General features: G+C 40.1%; 1 protein-coding gene across 1 annotated transcript in view; it reads right to left on the reverse strand.

Moving 5' to 3' along the window:
- Window positions 1-27,379, reverse strand: part of FBXL17 (F-box and leucine rich repeat protein 17) — a 527,341-nt gene that overhangs the window by 326,520 nt on the left and 173,442 nt on the right. Inside the window, 1 exon segment of the mRNA XM_070373201.1 lies at window positions 17,217-17,347. Coding sequence (XP_070229302.1) covers window positions 17,217-17,347 — 131 coding nt within the window.

The following is a 27,379-nucleotide window of genomic DNA, read 5'->3' on the forward strand; positions in this document are numbered from 1 at the left end:
TGTTTCTTTCAGGTTTCTCTCCCCTTGCCTTCACTCAGTATTGTTAACTCAGCAAGGTTAACATGTTGTCACACTAAAACCGTATCCATGAACCTCTCTCATAAACCACCACTCTGTTAGAGAAGTCAGTTTGTGCCTCTTTAACTTTTCAATTACATTTATAAAGCATTTTTAAAGGCTAAGTCTACACTCATTACATGAACTTGACTATTTTGACTGACTTATTTTGATTTGCTCTATTTCTTGACCAATATGAACAGTTTACTTTCTTTTTCTTTCACCTTGAACACTAGCTCATGCTCACTGGGTTTATTTGTATTGCCATGTAATCAATCAACACACATTTACTAAACTTCTGGTCAGAAGCCCAGGACTACGGAAAAGACAAAATTCTCAGATACAGTTTTAATTCCTATGTGGTTATCAATGTCACATTCTAAGAAATTTACAATCCATCTGAATATAAATTAAAACTAAAAGAAAAAAATTCAACCTACTCTCTCTCCAAATGTGAGATTCTACAGGTACATATTCACACAAAATATTAATCTCTCTCTGTGTGTGTAACACAACAAAACATCAAAATACTAAAACATATTGGTAACTTGCTATTGAAAAAAAAAAGATTAATCAAAACCAAAAATAAGAACTGAGTTTAAATTCAAGTTAAAAGGAAAACAAATGGAAATTCTATTTCCCAAATGAAACAACTTCTCAAAATACCATAATAAATCACGGAGGGAAATGTTTCCAGGCTTTATTTAACAGGCAATAAAACCCCGAGGCAGGTTTGATTAGTGTGCTGCTGTAGTAAATGGTAAGATGAGCTATGGTATACATATCAAAACCACCTACTAGCCTCAACTAGTTTACTGATGCATGGTCTTTAAGGTGAGACTTAAAATTAAACGTAAAAGTGTTTAAAACATGAAAAGACGTTCACTTCTGTTTGTGGAATTTTTTGTGGTATTTTTGTCATAGGTGTTAGTACCATTATTGACTATATGCCATAGAAGTTATGTCCTTACAAGATTTATTATTAAAAAGCACAGATGTTAAAGACAAATGTAACAGTGATTAAGTTTCAGCCATAATTCTTCTAAGAGGTGGACTCCTTCTTTCCACTTCTCCCTAACTTGACAATAGGGTAGAAAAGGTTCTATTCTGAATAATATGAAACACGGAAAACTGTTTTAAATATATCTAAAATCAAGGCCCTTTACTTATGTACTTTTAAGTTTGTATCCACACTATACCTTTCAGAAGACCTGACTTTTTCCCCTTGCATTTTTTAGGTGAATACTCAAAATTAAACAGTAACACTAGAAACTTCAAATGGATGTTATTTTATTCTAATTTTATTTAATCAATGATATTTATTTTATTACAATGCAATTTAGCTAGCACTTACATTCAACAGACTCTACTGGTAGGTTTAACTGCTTATTGCAACTGAATGTATTTTAAAACTTGGAATAAGCTTTCGTGAGAAGTTTGGTAGACGGGACTGAGGTCAGGGAAATCTGCATTCAGTCCTGACTGTACTTACTAGCTGTGATTGTCCACAAGATCCTTTACCTTTCTGAGTCTTTTTTTTTTTAACTTCATCTATAAAATAGAGTATAATGATACCTATAGGGCTTCCCCCGGTGGCTCAGATCCTTTGAAGAAGGAAATGGCAACCCACTCCAGTATTCTTGCCTGGAGAATCCCATGGACAGAGAAGCCTCGTGGCCTACAGTCCATAGGGGTCGCAAAGAGTCAGACATAACTGAACTGACTTAGCACACACGCATGCAGTGATCCCTATGTCACAGAGTTGATGTGATAATTAAATAGGGTAATGAATAAAACACTCTGGGCAACTTACTATAAAATTTCAACATAGATCAGCTACAAAATCACTGTCTGAGTAAGAAACCACACCAACACTTCGTAGCTTAACAACCACCCTTATCTGCTCACAGGTCCCTGGACCAACAACTTGGACCGGGCTCAGCGGTGCAGGCCTGCTGGTTTTATTCACAGGGCTGCAGGGATCCAAAGTTCTGCAAAGTGAGGCTGGATGGTCTGACCCGGCCTCACGGACATGTCTGACAGATGACCCCGGCTAGACCTCCATCTCCAGGTGATCTCCCATTCCCAGAGAGACAACTCTGGGCTTCCTCAGGTGGGGCAGCTTCCAGAAAGGCAAGAACAAAAGTTGCAAGGCCTCCTGAAGCCAAACCTTTGAAGGCCTCCCACAAAATTTCCACTGCATCCTCTTAGTTAGAGCAAGTCACAAAGCCAGGGCAGGTTCGAGGGGCTAGGGAAAGACGCCCTCTTGATGTAGGATAGCTACACCCTAGTGCACACAGGCCTGCACACAGCCGTGGGCCAAGTGTGTGGCTACAGTTTGCGATCTTCTAAAGCCTGCGAAATACTGACAACTTTTGTAACACCTATGCCACCTTTCAACTATAAATAACTGCAGAATTCATGTCTTAAAACCAAAAAGAAGAACTAGCTTGAGTTCCCCCCAATCTAGAGAATACTGTTCTGTCGCTTCAATGACAGACTTAAAAGAAGACCAGCATCCAGACCTGGTGACTGATATCATCATTTAGATTTCTTTGTTTTTCTATGTTCTAAGAGTCCTCCACATTTTTCTATTTAATCTAATCAGTATATTTATTTTCATCTGATTTGATATTTTAACCTTCAGCATGTAGCTTTCTAGTCAAACAATTCACAATGAATAGAATCACCAAGAAATCTGGATCAGTATGCTGTACTTCTAGAAACTATGACTTTTTATTTTAAAAAGTAAAGAAAAACATATCATTGTAAAAACTAAATATCCTTTTGTTTTTCTCCATGAAAATGATCACTAGAGAAAAATAATTTTGTCTATAGTTCATCAGCGAGGCTTTAGAGATCTAGTCATACAGATTTAAGCAGAAATAAAGAACAAGATTTTTAGAGCCACTAACAAGCAAAAAGTAGAATGCCAAAGCAAAACTTGAAGTTTAATTTATTGTATCAAATCTCATTTTAATGACTATCTTTCTAAATTTTTTGTCACAGCTACAGAAAGTCACTAAATGATAAATGCTACCAAAACTTCCTTTAACATGAATGTCTCTAAAAGATTCATTTCAAGAGCCACAGTCCTTAATACAATACAATACAATCTGCTTCGGGTAATTTCATGGGGCAGGATATGCCACTAAACACACTGTGTGATAAGAACTGCTCCTTAAGGAAGGAGAGAAATGAAGGAAATAGCTACTTGCTGTTTGACAATATGGTGAACAGAGAAGCAGTTTGGGGAATGGTTAATTTCCTAAACTTGACATTTTTTTTAGCAGAGGTTCACTTACAACATGGCTTCATAAAGAAACAGTTGGAAACTCAAGTCGTTTTCAATTTTAGACAAATTGGTGCTGCCAAAATTATAATACTCAATAAAGGAAAACTTTAAAAACAGAGGGATGCCTAATCTGGTTTTTAAGACATTCAAAAATCCTGATTACGTTATGAGAAGCCATGCAAGAAGCCAAATACACATCTGTCTAGAGAAAATGCCATCAGCCAATGCCATCTTTGGTAGTTAGGGACATTCCTCCTATGTGAACAAGCCTCCTTAGTGGGCATTACTGAAACTAGATAATTTGACTCGATAATTACAGATTACAGATAACCCTGTGCTACCATTCGGGAAAGATAATCTACTCAATTTATTTTTAAAGGAAATCTTGTGTGTCTAACATATTCCAATTTTGCTTTAATTATCTCAAAGTCCTACCTGAGTGACAGATCTACAATATAGGCTCATATGGAATAGTCACCATTTTTGAAAAATAGTGGCAATTCTAACATTCTGTCGTTATATTGCTTACTAATCTTAACTGCCATGATTTCAAAAGACAGTTCCAAAGTGCATCTTGAACAAACAGAAAAGCAATTAGCCTAAATTAATTGCTTTGCTGATGTGATTTGCAGTAGGGATGCCTGGTGGTTTTGCAACTCCTGCCAGTGCTTTCACAAGTTGATGTTCTGATGATTTTTTAGCCTATTTTTGCACCAGAGCAATTAACCAGATAATTGTTCTAATGTGAACCTGCCCTTAATGAGTATGCTTAGGTTCATACTAACAATTAACCAAATATTAAACATACACTTAAATAGCAGCACTCAAAAGTGCTACGGGAAGAATTAAGAAAAAACTTGCAACAATTTTCTCATACAGCCATACTCTTCTCACCAAGAAACAGAAAAAAATGCTGTACCTGTCTCCTCTGCCTCTTTTCAATTAATACAAGATATCATTACATATGAAGAGCAGTTACTGGGTCTTCATTTAAAAGTATTCCAAAGATTCTATTCAAAAGACAGAAGCCAATGATTCAACATTAAAACCTATGAGGAGGGCACGGCAACCCACTCCAGTATTCTTGCCTGGAGAATCCCCGTGGACAGAGGAGCCTGCAAAGAGTCGGCCATGACTGAGAGACTAAGCACAGAGCACACCGTCCAAGAAGCGGAGCTACCGCTTCCAGACAGGAAGTATGCACTACAGAAAGCAAGCTCTACCTGAGTCCAGACGAGGACAGGAGCCCTTACTTTAGTAAGTACCAATTTAATTCAGAAATAAATAAAGCCTGGGGAAAATAGGACATGAGAGCCAACTGCCTGGATTTTAACCAGAGCTCAAGCCAAATTTAAAAACAAACTTATACATCCTACAAAAGCAGCATTTATAATTCCCTCAACACACAGGCATTAAATTACTCCTCTGAGCTGGGTTCTATGCGAGGTACCGCGGGCTGAGGTTGGGGCAGAGGGCCATAGACAAAGAGGCAGGTTCCCCTTACAAGGAGAGAGTCATGAGCAAAACATCACACAGCCACATAATGTCGTCTGCCGCCAGTCGACCAACGGGCTACGGATTCAGCCGACAGTGATGGGATACAGCACTCATTACAACCACCATTATTATTTCCTCTTTTCTTTAACAATAAAGGAATTCACATTCTTTTTAAGGCAAATTATTCGCAGTGCAACTAGAACTGTTAATGAAACAAGTCTCAATAACTTTTGAACTTCAGTCAGCAAGGAGTTATTTTATACAACCTTAAATTAAATATTTTATCAGTTGAGGAATGAGATACATAAAACCTTTCCGTCTTCATGAGGCAAAAAGGTTCAAGCTGAAAGTACTGTGTCATTCTTCATGTCGTCGTGTCTTCTTTTTTAATTTCTAAAAGGGCCATCATACAGAAAATGGCCCAGGCACATACATGTCAAGTCTGCCATTTTTAATTATTACCAGTCAAGTTCCAGCAATTTTTCCTCTGGTTAAACATGTGTGTACCTATCTTCTAAGATATTTCTTTACGCCACTGTTCATAAAATATTTTAGGCTGAAGCAAAATCTCTTGCACAAAATTAATAACTAATCACAGGAGATATTTATCATCTCAAGCCTTTTACAAGGAAATTGTCAGATTTAATCACCTTTCTCATATTTTCACTATTTACTGGGCTTCATTTATCATACATTTTAAAATTTTGACAACAGTGAGTTATTTTAATTACCATTTCTGGTTGGGGATTAAGAATAAGACAACTACTCAGGGAAGGGGAGGCAGGGCAGGAAGTCATATATTTGAACAGTCAATAAACTATTATCATTTTCATCAAGAGATGAAGATTTTGTTCAATGTTGGCAATTTTAAAATGGGTTTGAGGTTAGGAAGCCTCCCAATGCACAGCAGTTCATTCTTCATCATATAAATTGTGTCCATCCTTTCCCATAATTTGATCATGAATTCTGATTTCATAACATATAAAACATGATTTTTAATCCCACAAACTAACTGCTTAATATATACACTCACTTATCTTTATATTGCCTTAAAAACATAGAATCAGTAACAATATTTAAATAGCACATCCAGGAATACCAATAATATGATACTATAAAAGCTCTATTATTATTACTTACAAAAATGTTTACTTTTACATTATCATCACTCACTAGGAACCAAAGTAGAAATTAAAAATTACCACTGTATGTTGGAACTGTCATAAAAATTGACATTATTCCACAGGACAAAATAATGCAAACATGGAGAATCAATAAGACAAACTCATCTACGTCAAATCCAGCTTCCATCTCATCTTCAGAACTGGAGTTAAGTATCAAACCTGGCTGACACAGATAAGATACAGATGATCTCATACAGATTTTCCTTTCAAGTAACTGTACTAGGTTAAATGCTTTAGTGCTATATATTAATTAATATTTCCTGTAAGTGATATTCAATAATTAGAATTACTCAAAAAACCAATATCAGAACTGATATCCAGTATCACTACATACCAAACAATGAAAAAGTACCTTTAATTTGAATTTCATCTGAGGATAAATGCACACATCATTTCATCAGAGAAACTTTCTGTTCTATAGAAAAATATCATCAGCTATTTGAAAAATCACATAATACTGTACAGATTAGTTACGGCAGTTATTTTTTTACCAAAGGTACTAAAACATTCAATGAAGTTAACTTCCTTCTTTTTAACTCAGTAATATTTACTCCAAGTATATAGCACCTAGTATTCTCCTTTACTCTGCAACGATTAATTTATTACAACTGACAGAGAGCATCTATAGAAACTAAAATATTTGCAAAAATAAATGTGCATCAACACATGCTTAAGTAAATATCTATTCTAAATTCATCTTGAAATTCTTTTTGGTATCAAATACGAGCCAGATGTGATATTAGACATAAAAATGAGCAACACTTTCTACTTTTCCTCAATAAAATTAGGAAGAAATTAAGAGCATTTGTAAATGGCATTGTTGGGGGAAAAAAATGTTTTTGTTACAAAATTTAGATGTTTAAAATCTATAGGTCTTAGTCAAACAAAGCTAGTGGAGGTGATGGAATTCCAGCTGAGCTATTTCAAATTCTAAAAGATGATGCTGTGAAAGTGCTGCACTCAATATGCCAGCAAATTTGGAAAACTCAACAGTGGCCACAGGACTGGAAAAGGTCAGTTTTCATTCCAATCCCAAAGAAAAGCAATGCCAAAGAATGCTCAGACTACTGCACAATTGCACGCATTTCACATGCTAGCAAAGTGACGCTCAAAATCCTTCAAGCCAGGGTCCAACAGTACAAGAACGTCCACATGTACACGCTGGATTTAGGAAAGACAGAGGAACAAGAGATCAAATTGCCAACATCTGCTGGATCATAGAAAAAGCAAGAGAGTTCCAGAAAACCTCTGCTTCATTGACTACACTAAAGCCTTTCACTGTGTGGATCACAACAAACTATGGAAAATTCTTCAAGAGATGGGAATACCAGACCACCTGACCTGCCTCCTGCGAAATCTGTGCACAGGTCAAGAAGCAACAGTTAGAACCAGACATGGAACAACAGACTGGTTCCAAATCAGGAAAGGAGTATGTCAGCTGTATATTGTCACCCTGCTCATTTAACTTATATGCAGAGTACATCATAAGAAATCCCAGGCTGGATGAATCACAAACTGGAATCGAGATTTCCAGGAGAAAAATCAATAACCTCAGAGAAGCAAATGACACCACCATTATGGCAGAACTTGAAGAGGAACTAAAGAGCTTCTTGATGAAGGTGAAAAAGGAGGGTGAAAAAGCTGGCTTACAACTCAACATTCAGAAAACTACGATCATGCCATCTGGTTCCATCACTTCATGTCAAGTAAATGGGGAAACAATGGAAACATTGTGACTTTATTTTCTTGGGCTCCAAAATCACTGCGGATGGTGACTGTACTCATGAAATTAAGACGCTTGCTCCTTAGAGAAAAGCTACCATTCAGGTATGACCTAGATCAAATCCCTTATGATTATACAGTGGAAGTGAGAAATAGATTTAAGGGCCTAGATCTGATAGATAGAATGCCTGATGAACTATGGAATGAGGTTCGTGACATTGTACAGGAGACAGGGATCAAGACGATCCCCATGGAAAAGAAATGCAAAAAAGCAAAACAGCTGTCTGGGGAGGCCTTACAAAGAGCTGTGAAAAGAAGAGAAGTGAAAAGCAAAGGAGAAAAGGAAAGATACAAACATCTGAATGCAGAGTTCCAAAGAATAGCAAGAAGAGATAAGAAAGCCTTGCTCAGCGATCAATGCAAAGAAACAGAGGAAAACAACAAAATGGGAAAGACTAGGGATCTCTTCAAGAAAATCAGAGATACCAAAGGAACATTTCATGCAAAGATGGGCTCAATAAAGGACAGAAATGGTATGGACCTAACAGAAGCAGAAGATATTAAGAAGAGATGGCAAGAATACACAGAAGAACTGTACAAAACAGATCTTCATGACCCAGATAATCACAATGGTGTGATCACTGACCTAGAGCCAAACATCCTGGAATGTGAAGTCAAGTGGGCCTTAGAAAGCATCACTACGAACAAAGCTACTGGAGGTGATGGAATTCCAGTTGAGCTCTTTCAAATCCTGAAAGATGATGCTGTGAAAGTGCTGCACTCAATATGCCAGAAAATTTGGAAAACTCAGCAGTGGCCACAAACTGGAAAAGGTCAGTTTTCATTCCAATCCCAAAGAAAGGCAATGCCAAAGAATGCTCAAACTACCACACAATTGCACTCATCTCACACGCTAGTAAAGTAACGCTCAAAATTCTCCAAGCCAGGCTTTAGCAATATGTGAACCGTGAACTTCCTGATGTTCAAGCTGGTTTTAGAAAAGGCAGAGGAACCAGAGATCAAATTGCCAACATCCGCTGGATCATGGAAAAAGCAAGAGAGTTCCAGAAAAACATCTATTTCTGCTTTATTGACTATGCCAAAGCCTTTGACTGTGTGGATCACAATCTACTGTGGGAAATCCTGAAAGAGATGGGAATACCAGACCACCTGATCTGCCTCTTGAGAAATTTGTATGCAGGTCAGGAAGCAACAGTTAGAACTGGACATGGAACAACAGACTGGTTCCAAATAGGAAAAGGAGTACGTCAAGGCTATATATTGTCACCCTGTTTATTTAACTTCTATGCAGAGTACATCATGAGAAACGCTGGACTGGAAGAAACACAAGCTGGAATCAAGATTGCCGGGACAAATATCAATAACCTCAGATATGCAGACAATACCACCCTTATGGCAGAAAGTGAAGAGGAACTAAAAAGCCTCTTGATGAAAGTGAAAGTGGAGAGTGAAAAATTTGGCTTAAAGCTCAACATTCAGAAAACGAAGATCATGGCATCCGGTCCCACCATTTCATGGGAAATAGATGGGGAAACAGTGGAAACAGTGTCAGACTTTATTTTTCTGGGCTCCAAAATCACTACAGATGGTGACTGCAGCCATGAAATTAAAAGACACTTCCTCCTTGGAAGGAAAGTTATGACCAACCTAGATAGCATATTGAAAAGCAGAGACATTACTTTGCCAACAAAGGTCCGTCTAATCAAGGCTAAGGTTTTTCCTGTGGTCACGTATGGATGTGAGGGTTGGACTGTGAAGAAGGCTGAACGCCGAAGAATTGATGCTTTTGAACTGTGGTGTTGGAGAAGACTCTTGAGAGTCCCTTGGACTGCAAGGAGAGCCAACCAGTCCATTCTGAAGGAGATCAGCCCTGGGATTTCTTTGGAAGGAATGATGCTAAAGCTGAAACTCCAATACTTTGGCCACCTCATGCAAAGAGTCGACTCATTGGAAAAGACTCTGATGCTGGGAGGGATTGGGGGCAGGAGGAGAAGGGGACGACAGAGGATGAGATGGCTGGATGGCATCACTGATTCGATGGACGTGAGTCTGAGTGAACTCCGGGAGTTGGTGATGGACAGGGAGGCCTGGCGTGCTGTGATTCATGGGGTCGCAAAGAGTTGGACACGACTGAGTGAGTGATCTGATCTGATGACAAACCTAGAGAGTGTATTAAAAAGGAGAGCCATCACTTGCCAACACAGGTCTGTATATTCAAAACTATGGCTTTTCCAGTCGTCATGTATGGTTGTGAGAGTTGGAACATAAAGAAGGCTGAGCACGTCAGAATTGATGCTTTCAAACTGTCATGCTGGAGAAGACTCTTTGAAAGTCCCTTGACAACAAGGAGATCAAGTCAGTCAATCCTAAAGGAAATCAACCCTGAATATTCACTGGAAGCAGAAAATCCATTCCTTTGGCCACCTGATGCGAAGAGCCGACTCACTGAAAAACACAGTGAGCTCCCATGAGGTCAGGAGGAGAAGGGGGTGACAGGATGAATTGGTTGGATGGCATCACCGACTCAACGAACATGAGTTTGAGCAAACTCTGGGAGATGGTGATGGACAGGGAAGCCTGGCGGGCTGCCGTCCATGGGCACAAAGAGAAGGACGTGACTGAAAGACTGAACAACAACAGGTTTTATCCAAAACTCTAACTTCTCAGATATCCCATAAGGAAAAGAAAAGGGAACACTCTACTGATGTTCAGAAAGATCAAGCATAGCCTGAAGATAGGATGACCACAGAAGTTGCCATCCAAAGCAGGACATGCGGATCGCAGAAGGGGCAGCAGCAGCATGAACAGGAACCTGACAACCCCCCAAAACCATGGGGAGGGGTGGAGACTGGCCTAAGCAAACCAGGACACAGGGCAGGAGGCCTGAGGCAGGCAGGGCGCCCCTCGTGGTCAGAGCTGGGGCTTTGGAGGCAGAAAAATGGGCTCCAAGTCTGTTTCCACCAGTTAGGAGTCGAGAGTGGTCTAATCTTCCTGGACCTTAGTCCCTTCGTTTAAGTGAGGCTAGTTTCTTCCTCAGGGCCGCAGAGGTTAAATGAAACACAGGTGTGAACACTTTGCACACTGTGCGGCACAGACAGCAGTAAACGGCAGCTGTCACTACCTGCTATTATTAACCCTGGTTCAGAAACAAAGGAGAGAAAGTGTCATACCCTTCAACTTTAGCAGCACCACAGAAAACAAGCGTGGTTGTAAAGAGAGGGTCTAATGGATAGGACACCAGAGGCCTCATTTTCAAAGATGGTCAGGGGACCTGAGGGCTTGTCAGGTGACACCACTAGTAAAGAACCCACTTGCCAACGCACGAGACATAAGAGACGTGGGTTAGATCCCTGGGTCGGGAAGATCCCCTGGAGGAGGGCATGGCAGCCCTCTCCAGGATTCTTTCCTGGAGAGTCCCATGGACAGAGGAGACTGGCAGGCTACAGTCCACGGGGTCACAAAGAGCCGGTCACGACTGAGGTGACTCAACACACACGCATGCAAAGGGGACTGGAAGAACACTCACCCCAGCATCATTCTATTCTCCTAGGGATGGCCTTACAAGTAACCGTGACTATAAAAGAGAGGGTCAAATCTAAGCCAGCTTCAAACAAGTGTCACCAGCTCAGAAACACTCAGTTCTCTCCCTGCAGTTCTCCCGGAAGTCAGTAAAATACAGTTATTCATTTAAAAAAATCTGAATACATACAGAACATACTCAAAACTACGCAGTAAAATTAGAGAAATAAATAAAATTCAGTTTTAGTAAAAGTCCACCCAACCAGCCCAGCCACATTATTAGGCACCAAAGGTATGCAGACAGACTCCTCTGCAGTCTCTGCAGGCTCCACAGTCTCTGAAGGCCACCACGGAGCCACTTTGATGGGCAGCGCTGTTTTTACTGCCTCTCGATTTCCAAGTTTTCGTGCTTTTATAGGAGAAAACTGTTCAAACTTCACACTTAGTACTCCAAGGTGAAAAGTATTTCTCTCCTCCAGACCACTTAACTTTAATAGAAAACAAAACATTCTCCGACTCAAATTCAACTATGCCTGCTGGATTTTAATGGATAGGTTTGTCCCCCGCTTGGGCAATCTTTAAACCTCTGTCTCTAGGAGAATTAAGTAATATTAGGGGATTGAAATGAAATAAAATTCTAAGTCCACTGTGACATGACATTCACAGGAAGATGGTAGATTATCCATCCAGTCCTCGAACACTTATAAAAACAATATATAGCATATGTTCACAAAACAATTCTTGGAAATAAAACACAATGGGCACTCAGCAAATATTTTATATCGCCAACACCTGCTCAAATCCTCTCTGAACTTTATTTCTAAATGTCACCGTTTTTTATTGAATCAACGGAAATTTGAAAGAAGAAACAGAATAAACATCCAGAGAAGATCAAGGGAGTTAGAAAAATCTTTATAGAAAGCCTCATTGAGTTTTACATGAGCCAGGGTGCTGTCAGTCTCCCTGAAAGGGGCGGTAGAGTAATCTGTCACTCCACGACTTCAATCTCAGAGTGCCTAAAAGACTAAAAAGGGCTCTGTGCGGAAAAAGAGAAGAGAAAAAGAGAAAGAAAAGAAAAGTCTTAAGGCTTTTCTAAATTTTATAAACAAAGGAATCGTGAATCAAATACTAAGCACTGCAAATAAATTCACTTTGAATCACAGACTTGAAGTTGGAGGTAGTTTAGTATACTAATTCAACTCTGTTATTCGGGAAACTGTAACACCCCTGTTAGAACTGTCAGTGGGAATGAGTTCTCTATTTTGGAAGGCAGTCAATGAAAACCAAGGTTTTAACTTATTTTAAGCTGAATTCTGTCTCCCTCTGTAACTTCAACCTGTTGGCCAAAGTTCTGAGGTCTGAAATAAGAAAGAACTAATTTAGGGAAACTAATTAACTCTCTATTATCTGTTAATATATTTTATCAGACTCAATTTAAAAAGAACTATTTGATTTAAAATGAGAAATCCTTACCTAAAAATCTTTATATTCTGAATTTCAATAAGGGAGAATTCAATTTGTAGACTAGGTGGGGACAGGTGGATATTATAAACTAGATCATGCTGGGTGAGAATAATGGAGAAATTGAAGAATGGCCGATGAGAAAAGCCCATTACTCATCCTGGAAAGATCGCTGCCATGAGAAAATGTGGGTCCAGTGTTGCTAGATCTGCAACTTTCCCAAAAGAAGGCCCAAATTCAGATTTTTATGTGAAGGACCCAATTTTTTAAAGTTGGCAACTTACTCAATTTTTTAAATACTGTATGGGCCAAACAAAACAGCTTTGTGGACTGGACTCAACTCTGGCTCGCCAATTTGCAATTTTAAAATGTTGTTATTTAAAAGTCTATTTAATGAGAAAACATTTATAGTTACTATTCTAAACACTAGTACATATAAAGAGAAACAGTAACATATTGCAAATGTTATTTTATACTTAAAAGAAACTGGTCACAACAATCTCAGATTTAAAACTCCTTAAATTTTAGGATGTTCACTGATGCAACAGCTCCCTTTACATAAATATAAGACTCATGCAGCAAATTACTCCTTAAAGAAAGTGTCCTATCTGTGTTCAACAGAGTCAATACATTCAATTTTGTTTTAAACTGCAAATTCAAAGAATACGTCTCTAGCTAGGTAAGAACCATTTAGTTCTTTTAAAAAGTCATGCAGCTTCTGGACTCTATACCAAACATAAAAAGAAAAAAAAAATAAAACAGTGAAGACCAAATTGCATGTGAAATAGCAAAACAATTATATCAAATACAAGTAAACATTCCAACAAACTTCCAGTCAGAGAGAGTACAGGAGAAATAATAACCAGATGTTTAATTTAAATCATCAATAGAAATAGTCAGTGTCCTCTTTTTATAAACCACTTGGATTTTATTTGTATTCAAAAGCAATGGTAAATGTCAAATGACTACTAGACCATCCTTCTGAATACAAGAAAATATGCTGTTTAACTCTCTGAATACAAAAAGTGCTTTTTAAAAAACAAAGATAAAGAACAGCGTGTCTTAGTCACACAGATCAATTCAAGAACCACAAAATGCTAAAAGGTTCCGTGCGCTTAACAGTAAAGACCTTGAGTTACTAAATATTTTAAAATTTTGAACTTCGAAAACATTTATTGTTAAAATCTTTTAAAATCCAGGATAAATTTTATATCTAAAGATCTGAGAAGAGTATCAATCTTTATCTTCATGTGAAGAATTCATTATTAAAGCTAGCAGCATTAAACATAGATCCTTTTCATAGGCATTAGGTATAAAATAGTATCTAAAGGTTCTATTATAACTTTATTATGAAAGAAAATAATGAGATTTGTGTTTTTTTTAAACTAAGAATGTTACGTATTAAAAAAAAAGAATGTTATGTATAAATGTCAATTGTGTGTGAATTCCAACTATGAAATGGAAATTGACTCATTAGCCATTTGCTTTTTCATGTTTGCCCCCATCCAATTTTTACTACAGTAAAGATGGAAAAAACACATCCAATCGGAAAAGTCAAAGAAAAATTAAACAAACGGGCTAAATTTAATAGGAATAGTATGACCTTCAGCAGAACAAAAGATGTTGAAAGGATTAAATGAGAACACGTGTAAAGTGCCTATCAATTACCTGGATGATAAAGGTTACTTTCCTTCCCTCTATCCTTACAAAGCTCACTATTATCTCACTCATTAAGTCTTATATCACCGAAAGAGGAAAGCCTTTGGGATCAGCAGGAACTCAGTGCCCCACAGTCTGAGGCACAGCACCAAGTATTTAGTAGGGGGTTAATAAATGCTTCCTGATTTACTAGAGGATAATAATAATGAACAAATGTAAAACAGACACTAATTGATAGGCTAAATGCATTAGTGCATTCTAGTGTCCTCCATGGGAAAGGTTACTAACCCATCCCGGCTAAGTGCTGAAATTATAATTAAGTCTGACGGGAAGTCCTAGATTTATACCAATATAATTACAAATATTACTTAGCTTAGTGATAGAGTATGGCAAGAACAATGAGCTGACTAATTTAGATGACACTGCAAAGTGGGTTTTAATGTTTGAAACTCCTATTACAGTACACAGGATAAGTGCAAGTGGTGTAATTAAAACCTAAAAGAGTCTGATCTTTAAAACTCTACCGCTCAACCTCATTAAAATGCATGTTTTCTCAATTAATTCAAACTTTTCCATTAAAAACATAAAAATACCCTTTTATTCCTTGCAAATAAATCTCTACAGTACAGCATTTAGGATCAAACACCAAATAATCATTATAGTTAAATAGGAAAAAAAAAACAACTGAAATATTATGGAAAGGGATTTGAGCAGATGGAACCTAACAAAGGGAAGGAAAGGCAAGGTGAAGGCTGCTCTTTTTTTTCATGTGTAAATACCCAGTTATGACTACATAAGCATTTCAAGCACCAGAAGATGGGAAATCCTTGAGTATCTTTGTGTAAATGATACAAATCTAAGCAAAAGCAAAACCTGTTTACTGTGCAGATAACCCTTATGAACATATATGGACTGCATCTTACTTACCTTTGTAGGCTCCAAGTACTGAGTCTTCTCCATCGTTTTCATATCCATTTTGTGGCACAGTTTTCAGCTTTCAATCTGAAGCATTACTAAGAAGTTTACCTAAATATTAAGCTAATACTAAACACCTAAAACCACAGGATGACGTTTTTCATGTACTTCTTTTTATCAGTTGTTACGGAAAACATTTAAAAGATTATTTTAAAACTTGTCACATAACTGATCATGTGGAAGAATGTAGATTATAGAAAAGAATTTAATTTTTTAAATGTTCATCAATTTTCTTCAGATTTTGATACACATCACACAGTGACTATTATTCAGAAACAATAAACACCTTTTATAAATGATGGCCATGGACCAATTCTGGACTAGTAAATTTTTCAAGAAAAATGTTACTAAGAAAGAGCCAAGTCAAAAGCTATCACACGTAATTTAAAGGGCAAGGCTGGTAATTTACAGGAATGCCACTAGAATTTGCCATTTTTGGGGAAAATGGAGTCTACATGGTTTTACTGTTAAAAGGATAAAAGGAAATTAAAAATGAAAGGGGGAAATGTCTTAAATTTAAAGCATTATCTGACACAAACTTTACAAATCACTGCTCTGTTTTATAAAAAACATTTAAATCTAAATAGGTTCTAATTTTAGCTGAAATAGGGCTTCCTATTTTGAAAACAATATATTTTTGGTGGCCTTTTTTAAAACTTATTTATTCTTGAAAAGCTACTAAGCAAGAACTTTATCTCATGCCTATATTTAAGAACCCACCTAAACTAATCAGCAGTAGGACTCCCTGGTGGCTCAGATGGTAAAGAATCCATATGCAATGCAGGAGACGTGGGTTCCATTCCTGGGTCGGAAAGATCTCCTGAAGGAGGGAGGGCGTGGCAACCCACCCAGTATTCTTGCCTGCAAAATCCCATGGACAGAGGAGCCTGGCAGGCTACATACAGTTCATGATGTGAAAAAGAGTTGGACAAGCATAGAATAAGCACAGAATAGTGGTACTCTGCAGTTGTTTTCACTACAAAGAAGTCTATTTTCAAGGGTTCTTGCATTTTTTTCCCCTCATGCAATATTTCAGAGAAAAATTGACCTATCCATTATCACTGTTTATTTTTAAAACTATTTTTAAAACATTTTTAAATGCTTATTTTTAAAACATTTTACACATCTTTACACTACGTATTAAACTATCCATCACATGACTTTAACATTCAAAACAAATTCTATTTATACAGAAAACAAAATGTCATCCTAGAGAAAAGATCTGAATGCATGATATTTGAAATAGTTTCTCAGAACCATTTTCCTTGATAAATGAACAGTAAAATCAACCACAAAAAGTTGCAAAACTATTAAAGTGACAAATAAACAATATGTCTTGCATGAGTGACAAAGAGAAGATTCAATAGACTTTTAGGCAAACATATGAATCTTAACACATAAACTTTGCTGCAAATATAAGCAAGTGTGAGTCACTCAGTAGTGTCCAACTGTTTGCAACCCCATGGACTGTAGCCCACCAGACTCCTCTGTCCATGGAGTTCTCCAGGCAAGAATACCCACTCCAGGCAAGAGTGGGTAGCCATTTCCTACTTCACGCGATCTTCCACACCCAGGGATTGAATCTGGGTCTCCTCTTTCAGGCAGATTCTTTATTGTTGGAGCCATTAGGGAAGCCCCAAAACTGGATGGGTTAAAAGTATACTTCTAAATGTTTTTCAAAACTTAAAAATATCTATTTTAAAAGTCACAGCTATATCACATTTTCCTTAGAGTAGACATGCCTTATTACAATGATAATCAGTGCTTGGTACACAGAACACATGCTTCCCTTTGAAAAAGTATTTTTAAGATGTTAAGGTGGTTACCTGTCATTTATAATCCAGTTCAGGCAGAGATTGAGAGAGCTAAGATTTTTGCACCTCTTGACAATTTCCATCACGGTTTCATTATCCAGTTCAGTGATATGACGTAGGTCCAAGCTGGAAAGGTTTCTTAGCTAATGAGATAAATAAAATGAAAGATGAGAAAGATAAATACTACATCCTCAAAAACTATTAAGAACAGTTGATTACAGAATATCACTGCACTGAATAATAGACTATAGAATTATTAAACTAAATGGTTACATAATATTTTAATAATAAATAAGAAATGAGTCAGAAATCTAAGGTGAACAAATGAATGGCAATAAACATTAAAATCAAGCAGATTTTATTGAGGCATCATAAAAATCAAAAGTTAGCATTCTAATATGTGGGAAAGCTGTTAAGTCGATCACATTAATTACCTACAATTTGACAGGATTATTTTCTTTAACATTGATTTCAGATATTTATCTTCATGATAATACCACTGTTGTACAGGTTTTCTTTTTTATAAAAGATAAAATAAGAACAAATTGTTAATCAGAGATATCTTGGTGATATTTTATCAAGGTGGATAAAGATGGCAGGCTCTTAATTATCTTCTTCAAATAACCTATATCTCAAATAAGCTGTTTTGCTTAATAACATGCAAAGAATTAATTTGGATGCATCTGGTAGACCCAATAACACCACTCCCTATGCTCTCATGTGCCAACTTATATGGCAAAAGAGATTTTGTGGATATGATTAAAGTTGCTGAGATAAAGTGCCTGTCCTGGATTATTCAGAGCAACAGAGAACCTCTCCCAGCTAAAGTCAGAGATGTGTTTGAAGAAGATGCAGGGGACATTTAAACTGTGAAAGGGGTTCCACCTGCCTTCTCTGGCTTTGCATCTGGAGGAAGAGGGCCAGGGGCCAAGGAATGTGGGCAGCTTCTAGAGCTGCCGGCAAGACATCGGGACTTTCAGACCTACCAACTTAAGGAAGCGAATTTCCTCAAAAACCTGAAGGGATGAGAAAACATCTCTAAATTTCCCAGAAAGGAACACAGGCCAGATGATTCTAGTCTGATGGGACCTGTGTTGATCTTCTCACCAGTAAACCATGAGGTAACAGATCTGTGCTGTTTTAAGCTGCTGTGTGTGCGGTCAATTGTCACAGCAGCAGCAGGCATTTCCAGCGCCATCAGGGAGCCCCTCCAGTACAGGCCGGTCTACCCGAGGCCGCCCTAAGTCCTTCTGTAGGGGGAGCAAGTGATTCCTGATTTGCGGGCATAACCTAACTGCCAAAGGCCTCAAAAGTGAGTCAGGTGAGCTTCAAACCCAAGAGAAGACGCTGGTATCCCCGCTGCTGCAGGACAAAACACAAGGAACAGTCTACGGAGAACTTTCTGCAGTGACTGACGTGTTTTCTCTCTCTAGCGTCCAACACAGTAACCACTCGTCACACGAGGCCACTGAGTATCTGAAACGGGACCAGTATGTGGAAGGACCTGAATTTGTTATCTCATTTTGTGCTATTTAGTTTACATCTAACATCTATTCTACGTCTGCGTGTGGGCTGGGGCTCCAGGGTTGGACAGAGCCGCTCTGGAAAGCCGGGCGGCGTGGGAAACCCTCCTTCCACCTCGGCTCTCAGAGAGGCCTCGCGCTGCTGCCGCTGCCGCTGCCGCCTGTCAGAGCCACGAGGAGCACGAGGAGCGAGGGGCGGGAAACATGGAAAGGGCCCCGGCTCCCAGAGAGGCCTCCTAGTACTCACCACTGACGGACGCCCGTCAGAGCCACCGGGAGCACGCGGAGCGAGGGGCGGGACACACGGAAAGGGCCCCGGCTCCCAGAGAGGCCTCGTAGTACCGCCGCTGACGCCCGTGAGAGGCACGGAGAGCGAGCGGCGGGACACAGGGAAAGGGTCTCGGCTCTCAGAGAGGCCTCGTACTCACTGCTGGCCGGACGCCCGTCAGCGCCGCCCCGAGCACGAAGAGCGAGGGGCGGGACACACGGAAAGTGCCCCCGCGGCAGGGGACACTTTCTCAGTGACTGCAGGCCTCTGTCACAAGGGCTCAACTCCGAGCACTCAGAATGAGGTTTAGGAAAACCTCTCTGCAGCTGGCCTCTCAGAGATGTTCACAGAAGCCACCTGCAGGGTGGGGCTCAGGACAACACCAGAGAATGGAGGCAGGACCTGGAAAGGAGAAACGGTTCTCACGAAGCTCCTCCTCAAGCCATCACAGACTTTGCCAACACCAGAACTGCACCAGTACTTGGCAAACAAAGCATAACGAAAGGGAACAGACTCACCTTTGTCAAAAACAGAAAACAAAACCCCAGACTGCTCTATCTCGGCACGTCCATGCAGATGACCAGTCGGAACCGGGGCTGACTGTGGTCTCCCTTCCCCGAGAGCCTCCTCACTCACGGTCTGAAAACTGCAGCCAACACCACAGCCAGGGCCCGGACGGGGGGCCCGTGGGCTCTAACTTTATACCTGAAACATGGCCCTAGTCTTTACCTCTCCCCATAAATAAAGCAGGCTGGCATTAAACAAAACAATTTTTCTTCAGTAACAAAAGGAACGGTTAAAAAAAAAAAAACCTACATAAAATACAAAATAGATAGCAATATAAGTTTCCATAATCTTCAGTTGTTGTTCACTTAGTCACTAAGTTGTGTCTGACTCTTTGTGACCCCATGGACTGTAGCCCACCAGGCTCCTCTGTCCATGGGATTCCCCAGGTAAGAATACTGGAGTGGGTTGCCATTTCCTCATCCAGGGGATCTTCCTGACCCAGGGATCAAATCCATGCCTCCTGCATTGGCAGGCAGATTCTTTACCACTGAGTCACCCGGGAAGCCCATAATCTTTCAGACATCACTTAAATCATTTGTTATCCTTCAAACACTGACCTCAGTAATGTACTCTATTTTCTATATTTTTTAAAAAACACCTTTTCTTACAACTATAAGTGGAGTACAATCCATTAAACTTTTGAAACACTATGTTATATTACCATAATCTAATATTGTCAACTATATCTAATTAAAAAAATTTTTTTCTTAAGCCACTTTATTTTTATAGTTAGCTTTCTTTACAGGGTACTTTTGATCCCAACACCCCAAAAATTTTCATCACTACTGTCCTGGGAACATGTATAGAATCAAGTAGCCTCTGTGAGTAACAGGCACTGGGGGGCTTGCTGAGCTCATATCCTGACAGTAGCCTCGTGTCTGTACCTCAGCAAAATCAGAAATACATGAAATGGAACCACAGGGCTGCTAAAAACTATTTTGAAGGATGAATTTTGCTGTAACCACGTGCGTGTGTGAACTGTTAAATATGGCCACATATGATACATACACAGCGTCACTTTATTTTCTCAACTATCCCGCATTATTGTCACCAGGAAGATGCAAAATCATAAAAATTCTATCCAGTCACATAAATACCTCCTACACACACATATTCTGGGGTTTAGCACAGCTTCTCACACAAAGTTGCTATGTGAATTATCACTTTATCCTTAGCCTCCCTCACGGTAATATATCTCATCACAACTCTGTGAATGTGCTTGCTACCACAGAAGAGTACACTTAATAATGGCTTGAAAGGTAAACTTTTCTCATGCACATTTTTCCACAGGAGAAAAATGATTGCCTCCACCAGCACACAGTGAGAAGATACAACCAAGGTCTGTAATAAAGAAAGCTTGACTTGTGTCAGTTGGGCCCCTCAAATTAGGGAAGGTGACTGAGGTTTGAATACTTCCTAAAGTGCTGATAACAGGGAGAGATAATAGGAAACCTATTTTTCGGACTTAGGAAAATTCAAAATCTTCTAGAATGAATAGGACAGAAAGAAGTCACAATTTCAAAAAACTATCTATATATAGTCTACATATAGTACATATAGTTATGTATGGGGTACATATAGTTACCCCAACCAGTAACGCTGAAGAAGCTGAAGTTGAACGGTTCTATGAAGACCTTTTAGAACTAACACCCAAAAAAGATGTCCTTTTCATTATAGGGGACTGGAATGCAAAAGTAGGAAGTCAAGAAACACCTGGAGTAACAGGCAAATTTGGCCTTGGAATATGGAATGAAGCAGGGCAAAGACTAATAGAGTTTTGCCAAGAAGATGCACTGGTCATAACAAACACCCTCTTCCAACAACACAAGAGAAGACTCTACACATGGACATTACCAGAGGGTCAACACCGAAATCAGACTGATTATATTCTTTGCAGCCAAAGATGGAGAAGCTCTATACAGTCAACAAAAACAAGACCAGGAGCTGACTGTGGCTCAGACCATGAACTCCTTATTGCCAAATTCAGACTGAAATTGAAGAAAGTAGGGAAAACCACTAGACCATTCAGGTATGACCTAAATCAAATCCCTTATGATAATACAGTGGTAGTGAGAAATACATTTAAGGGCCTAGATTTGATAGAGTGCCTGATGAACTATGAAATGAGGTTCGTGACACTGTACAGGAGACAGGGATCAAGACAATTCCCATAGAAAAGAAATGCAAAAAAGCAAAATGGCTGTCTGGGGAGGCCTTACAAAGAGCTGTGAAAAGAAGAGAAGCGAAAAGCAAGGAGGAAAGGAAAGATATAAGCATCTGAATGCAGAGTTCCAAAGAATAGCAAGAAGAGATAAGAAAAGCCTTCTTCAGCGATCAATGCAAAGAAATAGAGGAAAACAACAGAATGGGAAAGACTAGGGATCTCTTCAAGAAAATCAGAGATACCAAAGGAACATTTCATGCAAAGATGAGCTCGATAAAGGACAGAAATGGTATGGACCTAACAGAAGCAGAAGATATTAAGAAGAGATGGCAAGAATACACAGAAGAACTGTACAAAAAAGAGCTTCACGGCCCAGATAATCACGATGGTGTGATCACTGACATCCTGGAATGTGAAGTCAAGTGGGCCTTAGAAAGCATCACTACGAACAAAGCCACTGGAGGTGATGGAATTCCGGTTGAGCTATTCCAAATCCTGAAAGATGATGCTGTGAAAGTGCTGCACTCAATATGCCAGCAAATTTGGAAAACTCAGCAGTGGCCACAGGACTGGAAAAGGTCAGTTTTCATTCCAATCCCAAAGTAAGGCAATGCCAAAGAATGCTCAAACTACCACACAATTGCACTCATCTCACACGCTGGTAAAGTAGTGCTCAAAATTCTCTAAGCCAGGCTTCAGCAATATGTGAACCGTGAACTTCCTGATGTTCAAGCTGGTTTTAGAAAAGGCAGAGGAACCAGAGATCAAATTGCCAACATCCTCTGGATCATGGAAAAAGCAAGAGAGTTCCAGAAAAACATCTATTTCTGCTTTATTGACTATGCCAAAGCCTTTGACTGTGTGGATCACAACAAACTGTGGAAAATTCTGAAAGAGATGGGAATACCAGACCACCTGATCTGCCTCTTGAGAAATTTGTATGCAGGTCAGGAAGCAACAGTTAGAACTGGACATAGAACAACAGACTGGTTCCAAATAGGAAAAGGAGTACATCAAGGCTGTATATTGTCACCCTGCTTATTTAACTTCTATGCAGAGTACATCATGAGAAACGCTGGACTGGAAGAAACACAAGTTGGAATCAAGATTGCTGGGAGAAATATCAATAACCTCAGATATACAGATGACACCACCCGTATGGCAGAAAGTGAAGAGGAAATAAAAATAGCCTCTTGATGAAAGTGAAAGTGGAGAGTGAAAAATTTGGCTTAAAGCTCAACATTCAGAAAACAAAGATCATGGCATCCGGTCCCACCATTTCATGGGAAATAGATGGGGAAACAGTGGAAACAGTGTCAGACTTTATTTTTCTGGGCTCCAAAATCACTACAGATGGTGACTGCAGCCATGAAATTAAAAGACGCTTACTCCTTGGAAGGAAAGTTATGACCAACCTAGATAGCATATTCAAAAGCAGAGACGTTACTTGGCCAACAAAGGTTCGTCTAGTCAAGGCTACAGTTTTTCCTGTGGTCATGTATGGATGTGAGAGTTGGACTGTGAAGAAGGTTGAGCACCGAAGAATTGATGCTTTTGAACTGTGGTGTTGGAGAAGACTCTTGAGAGTCCCTTGGACTGCAAGGAGATCCAACCAGTCCATTCTGAAGGAGATCAGCCCTGGGATTTCTTTGGAAGGAATGATGCTAAAGCTGAAACTCCAGTACTTTGGCCACCTCATGCGAAGACTTGACTCATTGGAAAAGACTCTGATGCTGGGAGGGATTGGGGACAGGAGGAGAAGGGGATGACAGAGGATGAGATGGCTGGATGGCATCACTGATTCGATGGACGTGGGTCTGGGTGAACTCCGGGAGTTGGTGATGGACAGAGAGGCCTGGCGTGCTGCGATTCATGTGGTCGCAAAGAGTCGACAGGACTGAGTGACTGATCTGATCTGATCTGATCTACATATGATAAAACTCTCATTCTAGTTGATTAACTCCTAAGCTTTTAGAAGTCCTGCCTCCAGGCCCACTCCTCAGGGCAAGGTGGGTCAGATGGTGACTGCCCTGGGTTTCCTGTCCATAAATGAAGCGTTTTTTCCTCTTCCAATGGAGCATAAACTCAAACAGGAAAAGAAAGGTTTACTTTGGTTCTCACATGCCAGCTGTCTATTAAGATCATCAAGAGCATTTTTGCCCTCGGATTCAATTAAGGCCCATTTTTTCATGAGCTGACAGTCGCTGACATCGTTCATGAAGCCTTTCCTGTGACCACATTGGCCAGTTCAACCTGGAAAATGACAGCACCCAAAGCAGTTCCAGGAGGCTAAGCCCTGGGAACCGGCAACATTATAAGACACGTCCAGAGCACCTCTACAGGCTGTGGTGTTTTTATTCAGAATGCCACAAACAGCTCTGTCAAATTCATCATACTCCTTGCCTTGCTAAGGGAATTTCATAATAGTGCCCTCCAGTGTTTCATTAAAAGCTACCCAACATAATCCTTCATAGTCTGAAACAAATAATTACATTTAGGAAACTGACATTTTAATTAAACTGACTTTTCTTACAAATTCACTGGTAGTCTTGGGTTACACAAATCACAGAGGATTTGAATAAGCGAAGCCATACAACCAAGATCTTTGACAGGCTTTGTTCCCATTTTTAAACAGTTTAGTAAGGTATTTGAAAAGAAACCCAAGTCAGAATGTAGACTGTAGGTAAATCAACTTTCAGTTTAATACCGCTTTTATTGAGGAAAAAAATATTACTTATAGCCAATTCAGGTTAAAGGCTAAAATTAGTCAATGACTGTATGGCTGTGTATGTATTTAAGAACAAAATGAGGCATTAAAATGTTACCTAGGAAACACAGACTTGGAGGATTATAAAAAGACCTCAAATGGCTTCCAAATTTTCTTAAGACTAGAAAAGTACAAACTGAAACAAAATCCTGTTGTGCAGGTTGACTCCAGCGGGTGAAGCAACGGACAGGGAATCGGAGCGCCCTTGGCAAAGGCAGGGGCTGGGGGGTTCCCACTGGTTCAGACCAGCAAGGATAATTTACGTGAAGCCAGCTGGAGGTGATAACTTTCGCGAAGGATAAAAACTTCTGTATGGTTAACCATGTTCAAATGTCAACTAGTCCCTAAATTACTTCCTGCCAGCCCTGCAGATGTTGGCGTCGCGGGGACTGGGTTTCAGAGCAATCAGTTGCAATCTTCAGGGAGCAACGTCAAGGTGAAGACAGGCCGCCGATGCTGTGGATCGGCAACACACACCCATCTGCCAGTCACAGGTCAGGCTGCCAAGACGGGGACTGCAGAGGGGACCAAAGGCTTGGGGGAGAGAGGGGGGCCTGGGGAGAGCCACCTATTGGGAACCACGAGGGAGACACAGGAGAAAGGGAGGGAGGTGTGGTGTGCGCATGGCAAACTACAACTACAGGTAAAGACACTGAGATGCTGGGCACGGGCTGGAGCAGAGGGAATTTCTACCCCCGGGCAAAGGAAGGCTTCCGCATGTGGACAGGGTCTACACTTAGAGGAGAACTTGGTTGTCCTACGGGGAGGATGAGGGGCATCTGTTCTGCTCATCAACTAGGCCGAACCTCAGTTTGGTTGGTTACGGCTGGCACTCGAGAGCAGAAGTAGTAATAAAAGCTAAATAAGTCACACTGAGGACATCAGGGAAATCCTCCCAGCACCTCACAGAACTGAGACCCTCAGGCTGTAACTGAAAGCTTTTCATTGCCCAAGAGCCGGGCAGAGACAATAACAATTTCCAGTCCTAACCATGAAAAGGAGACTTCCAAGGCCCGGAACGCTCATCGCATCTGCAAGAGCTGCCACGTGAGCTCTCTGGCCCTTCTCCAGGTGTCCTTCCAGCCACTGCCTTCTTAATCACAATGGTCTGCGGTCTCCTTGCTTTGTTTCCAAATCCGAGGCTGGCTGGCTCTCCTGCCCTTCTGCTGGATCTGCCATCTCTCACCATTTTATTCACGCTCTGTCTTGCTTTCCAGGACATTTTTACTCGCTGCTCCTCCTTAGAGCTATCCCTTCTAACTCCTTGCCACATTACCAGCCACAGAAATATTGTTTAAATAACTTTGATCATATCTCCCACCTTCTCTGAAACTTTGAGGAAACAGAAACCATTTCAACTGCAGACAGGAATTCCAGAGCGTGCTTATCAAAGCCATCCCTACCGTTCCCTGACAGGTTAAGTTAAAATAGCTCAAATCTCCAAGTTGCAAGAAGTTATTCTCATTGTGCTCAAAGAGCTGGACTTGTTATTTAAAACTGAGCTCACTTCCTGATTACTTCAGAGGGAAGAAAAATTAGTGAGTCTCAGAAATATAATATACCTGCCTTAACACAAATTACTAACCAGGCAGTCGCCACTGGAACTATGCCCTTTAGACAGAAAGCAACTGCCAACAGCTGCCAAGGGAGCAGGGGAACACACTTTCCTCCCTGCTACAGCTACTGGGCATGCCCTGTGTCTGCTCCATCTACTCTGCCTCCTTTCACCCCACCCTAGCGCCTCTCCTACCAGCCCCCCCGGGCTGTGCTACTCATGACCAACCTCTCACTGCAAACATCTGACATCTGATCTTAATGCCTGAGCCAATCCAAATGTGCATCTCTCCTACATCTCTGCTACAGTTCACTCTCATGCATTCATTCACACTTAGTGAATTCACACTTTAGTGAGCACGTGGTTCCAACCTTGGTGCACGTTAGGATCATATGGGGGAAACTTTTAAAAGATACTAATAAACACCACTACTTCTGAAAAAGATACCCAGTTGATCCATCCTGAACAGGGAACCATTTCCCTAGTGCAGAGCAAGTGATATTTAAATCCAGTTACTGAAAGGGTATTATTCCCTGGTGACTCAGTGGGTAAAGAGTCTGCCTGCAATGCAGGAGAGCTGTGTTCGATCCCTGGATTGGGAAAATCCCCTGGAGAAGGAAGTGGCAACCCACTCCAGTATTCTTGCCCGGAGAATTCCAAAGAGAGAGGAGCCTGGTGGGCTACCGTCCATGGGGTCACAAAGAGTCAGACACAACTGAGTGACTAACACTTGCACTTTCACTGAAAGTGTAAAAATAATTTATAAAGTTCAGCCTCTTTAATCACTAAAAAAAAAAAGCATTGAAAATATTATTCATAGAGTCAGTAACTATTAGGCACCTATTATATACCAGAAAACATTCCAGCTGCTAAAAATACAGCAGTGAACAAAACAGACAAAAATCCCTGTACATAGCATGCTTATATTATTAGTTGGAAGGGGACAGTGGAAATAATAAGTAAGCAAATTATATCCTATGTTAAAAGGTAGTAAGTATATACTATAAAGAAAAAAAATTTTTAAAGGCAAGGTAGATGGAGAACAGTGGAAGGGAGGAAGACGGAGTGTAATTTTAAACAAAAAGTCAAAAATGATCTCACTGAAAAGATACATGAGCAGAAGTTTGAAGGAGGTGAAGGAGCAAACAAAACCATCCTGATGTCTGGGGCAAGAGCTAGTGCAAAGGCCCTGCGGTGGGAACTGGTCTAAGATGTCAGAGCATTCGTAAGCAGCCAGAGCTCCCGGAGCAGAGTGAACAGAAGGAACACTAACTGGAGGCATGCCCAAACAAAGGAGCAAAGACAGAAGACTGTACAGTGCCTTGTCGGTC

The sequence above is a fragment of the Bos mutus genome, chromosome 7, assembly GCF_027580195.1.
Source record: "Bos mutus isolate GX-2022 chromosome 7, NWIPB_WYAK_1.1, whole genome shotgun sequence".
In the NCBI taxonomy this organism is placed as follows: Eukaryota; Metazoa; Chordata; class Mammalia; order Artiodactyla; family Bovidae; genus Bos; species Bos mutus.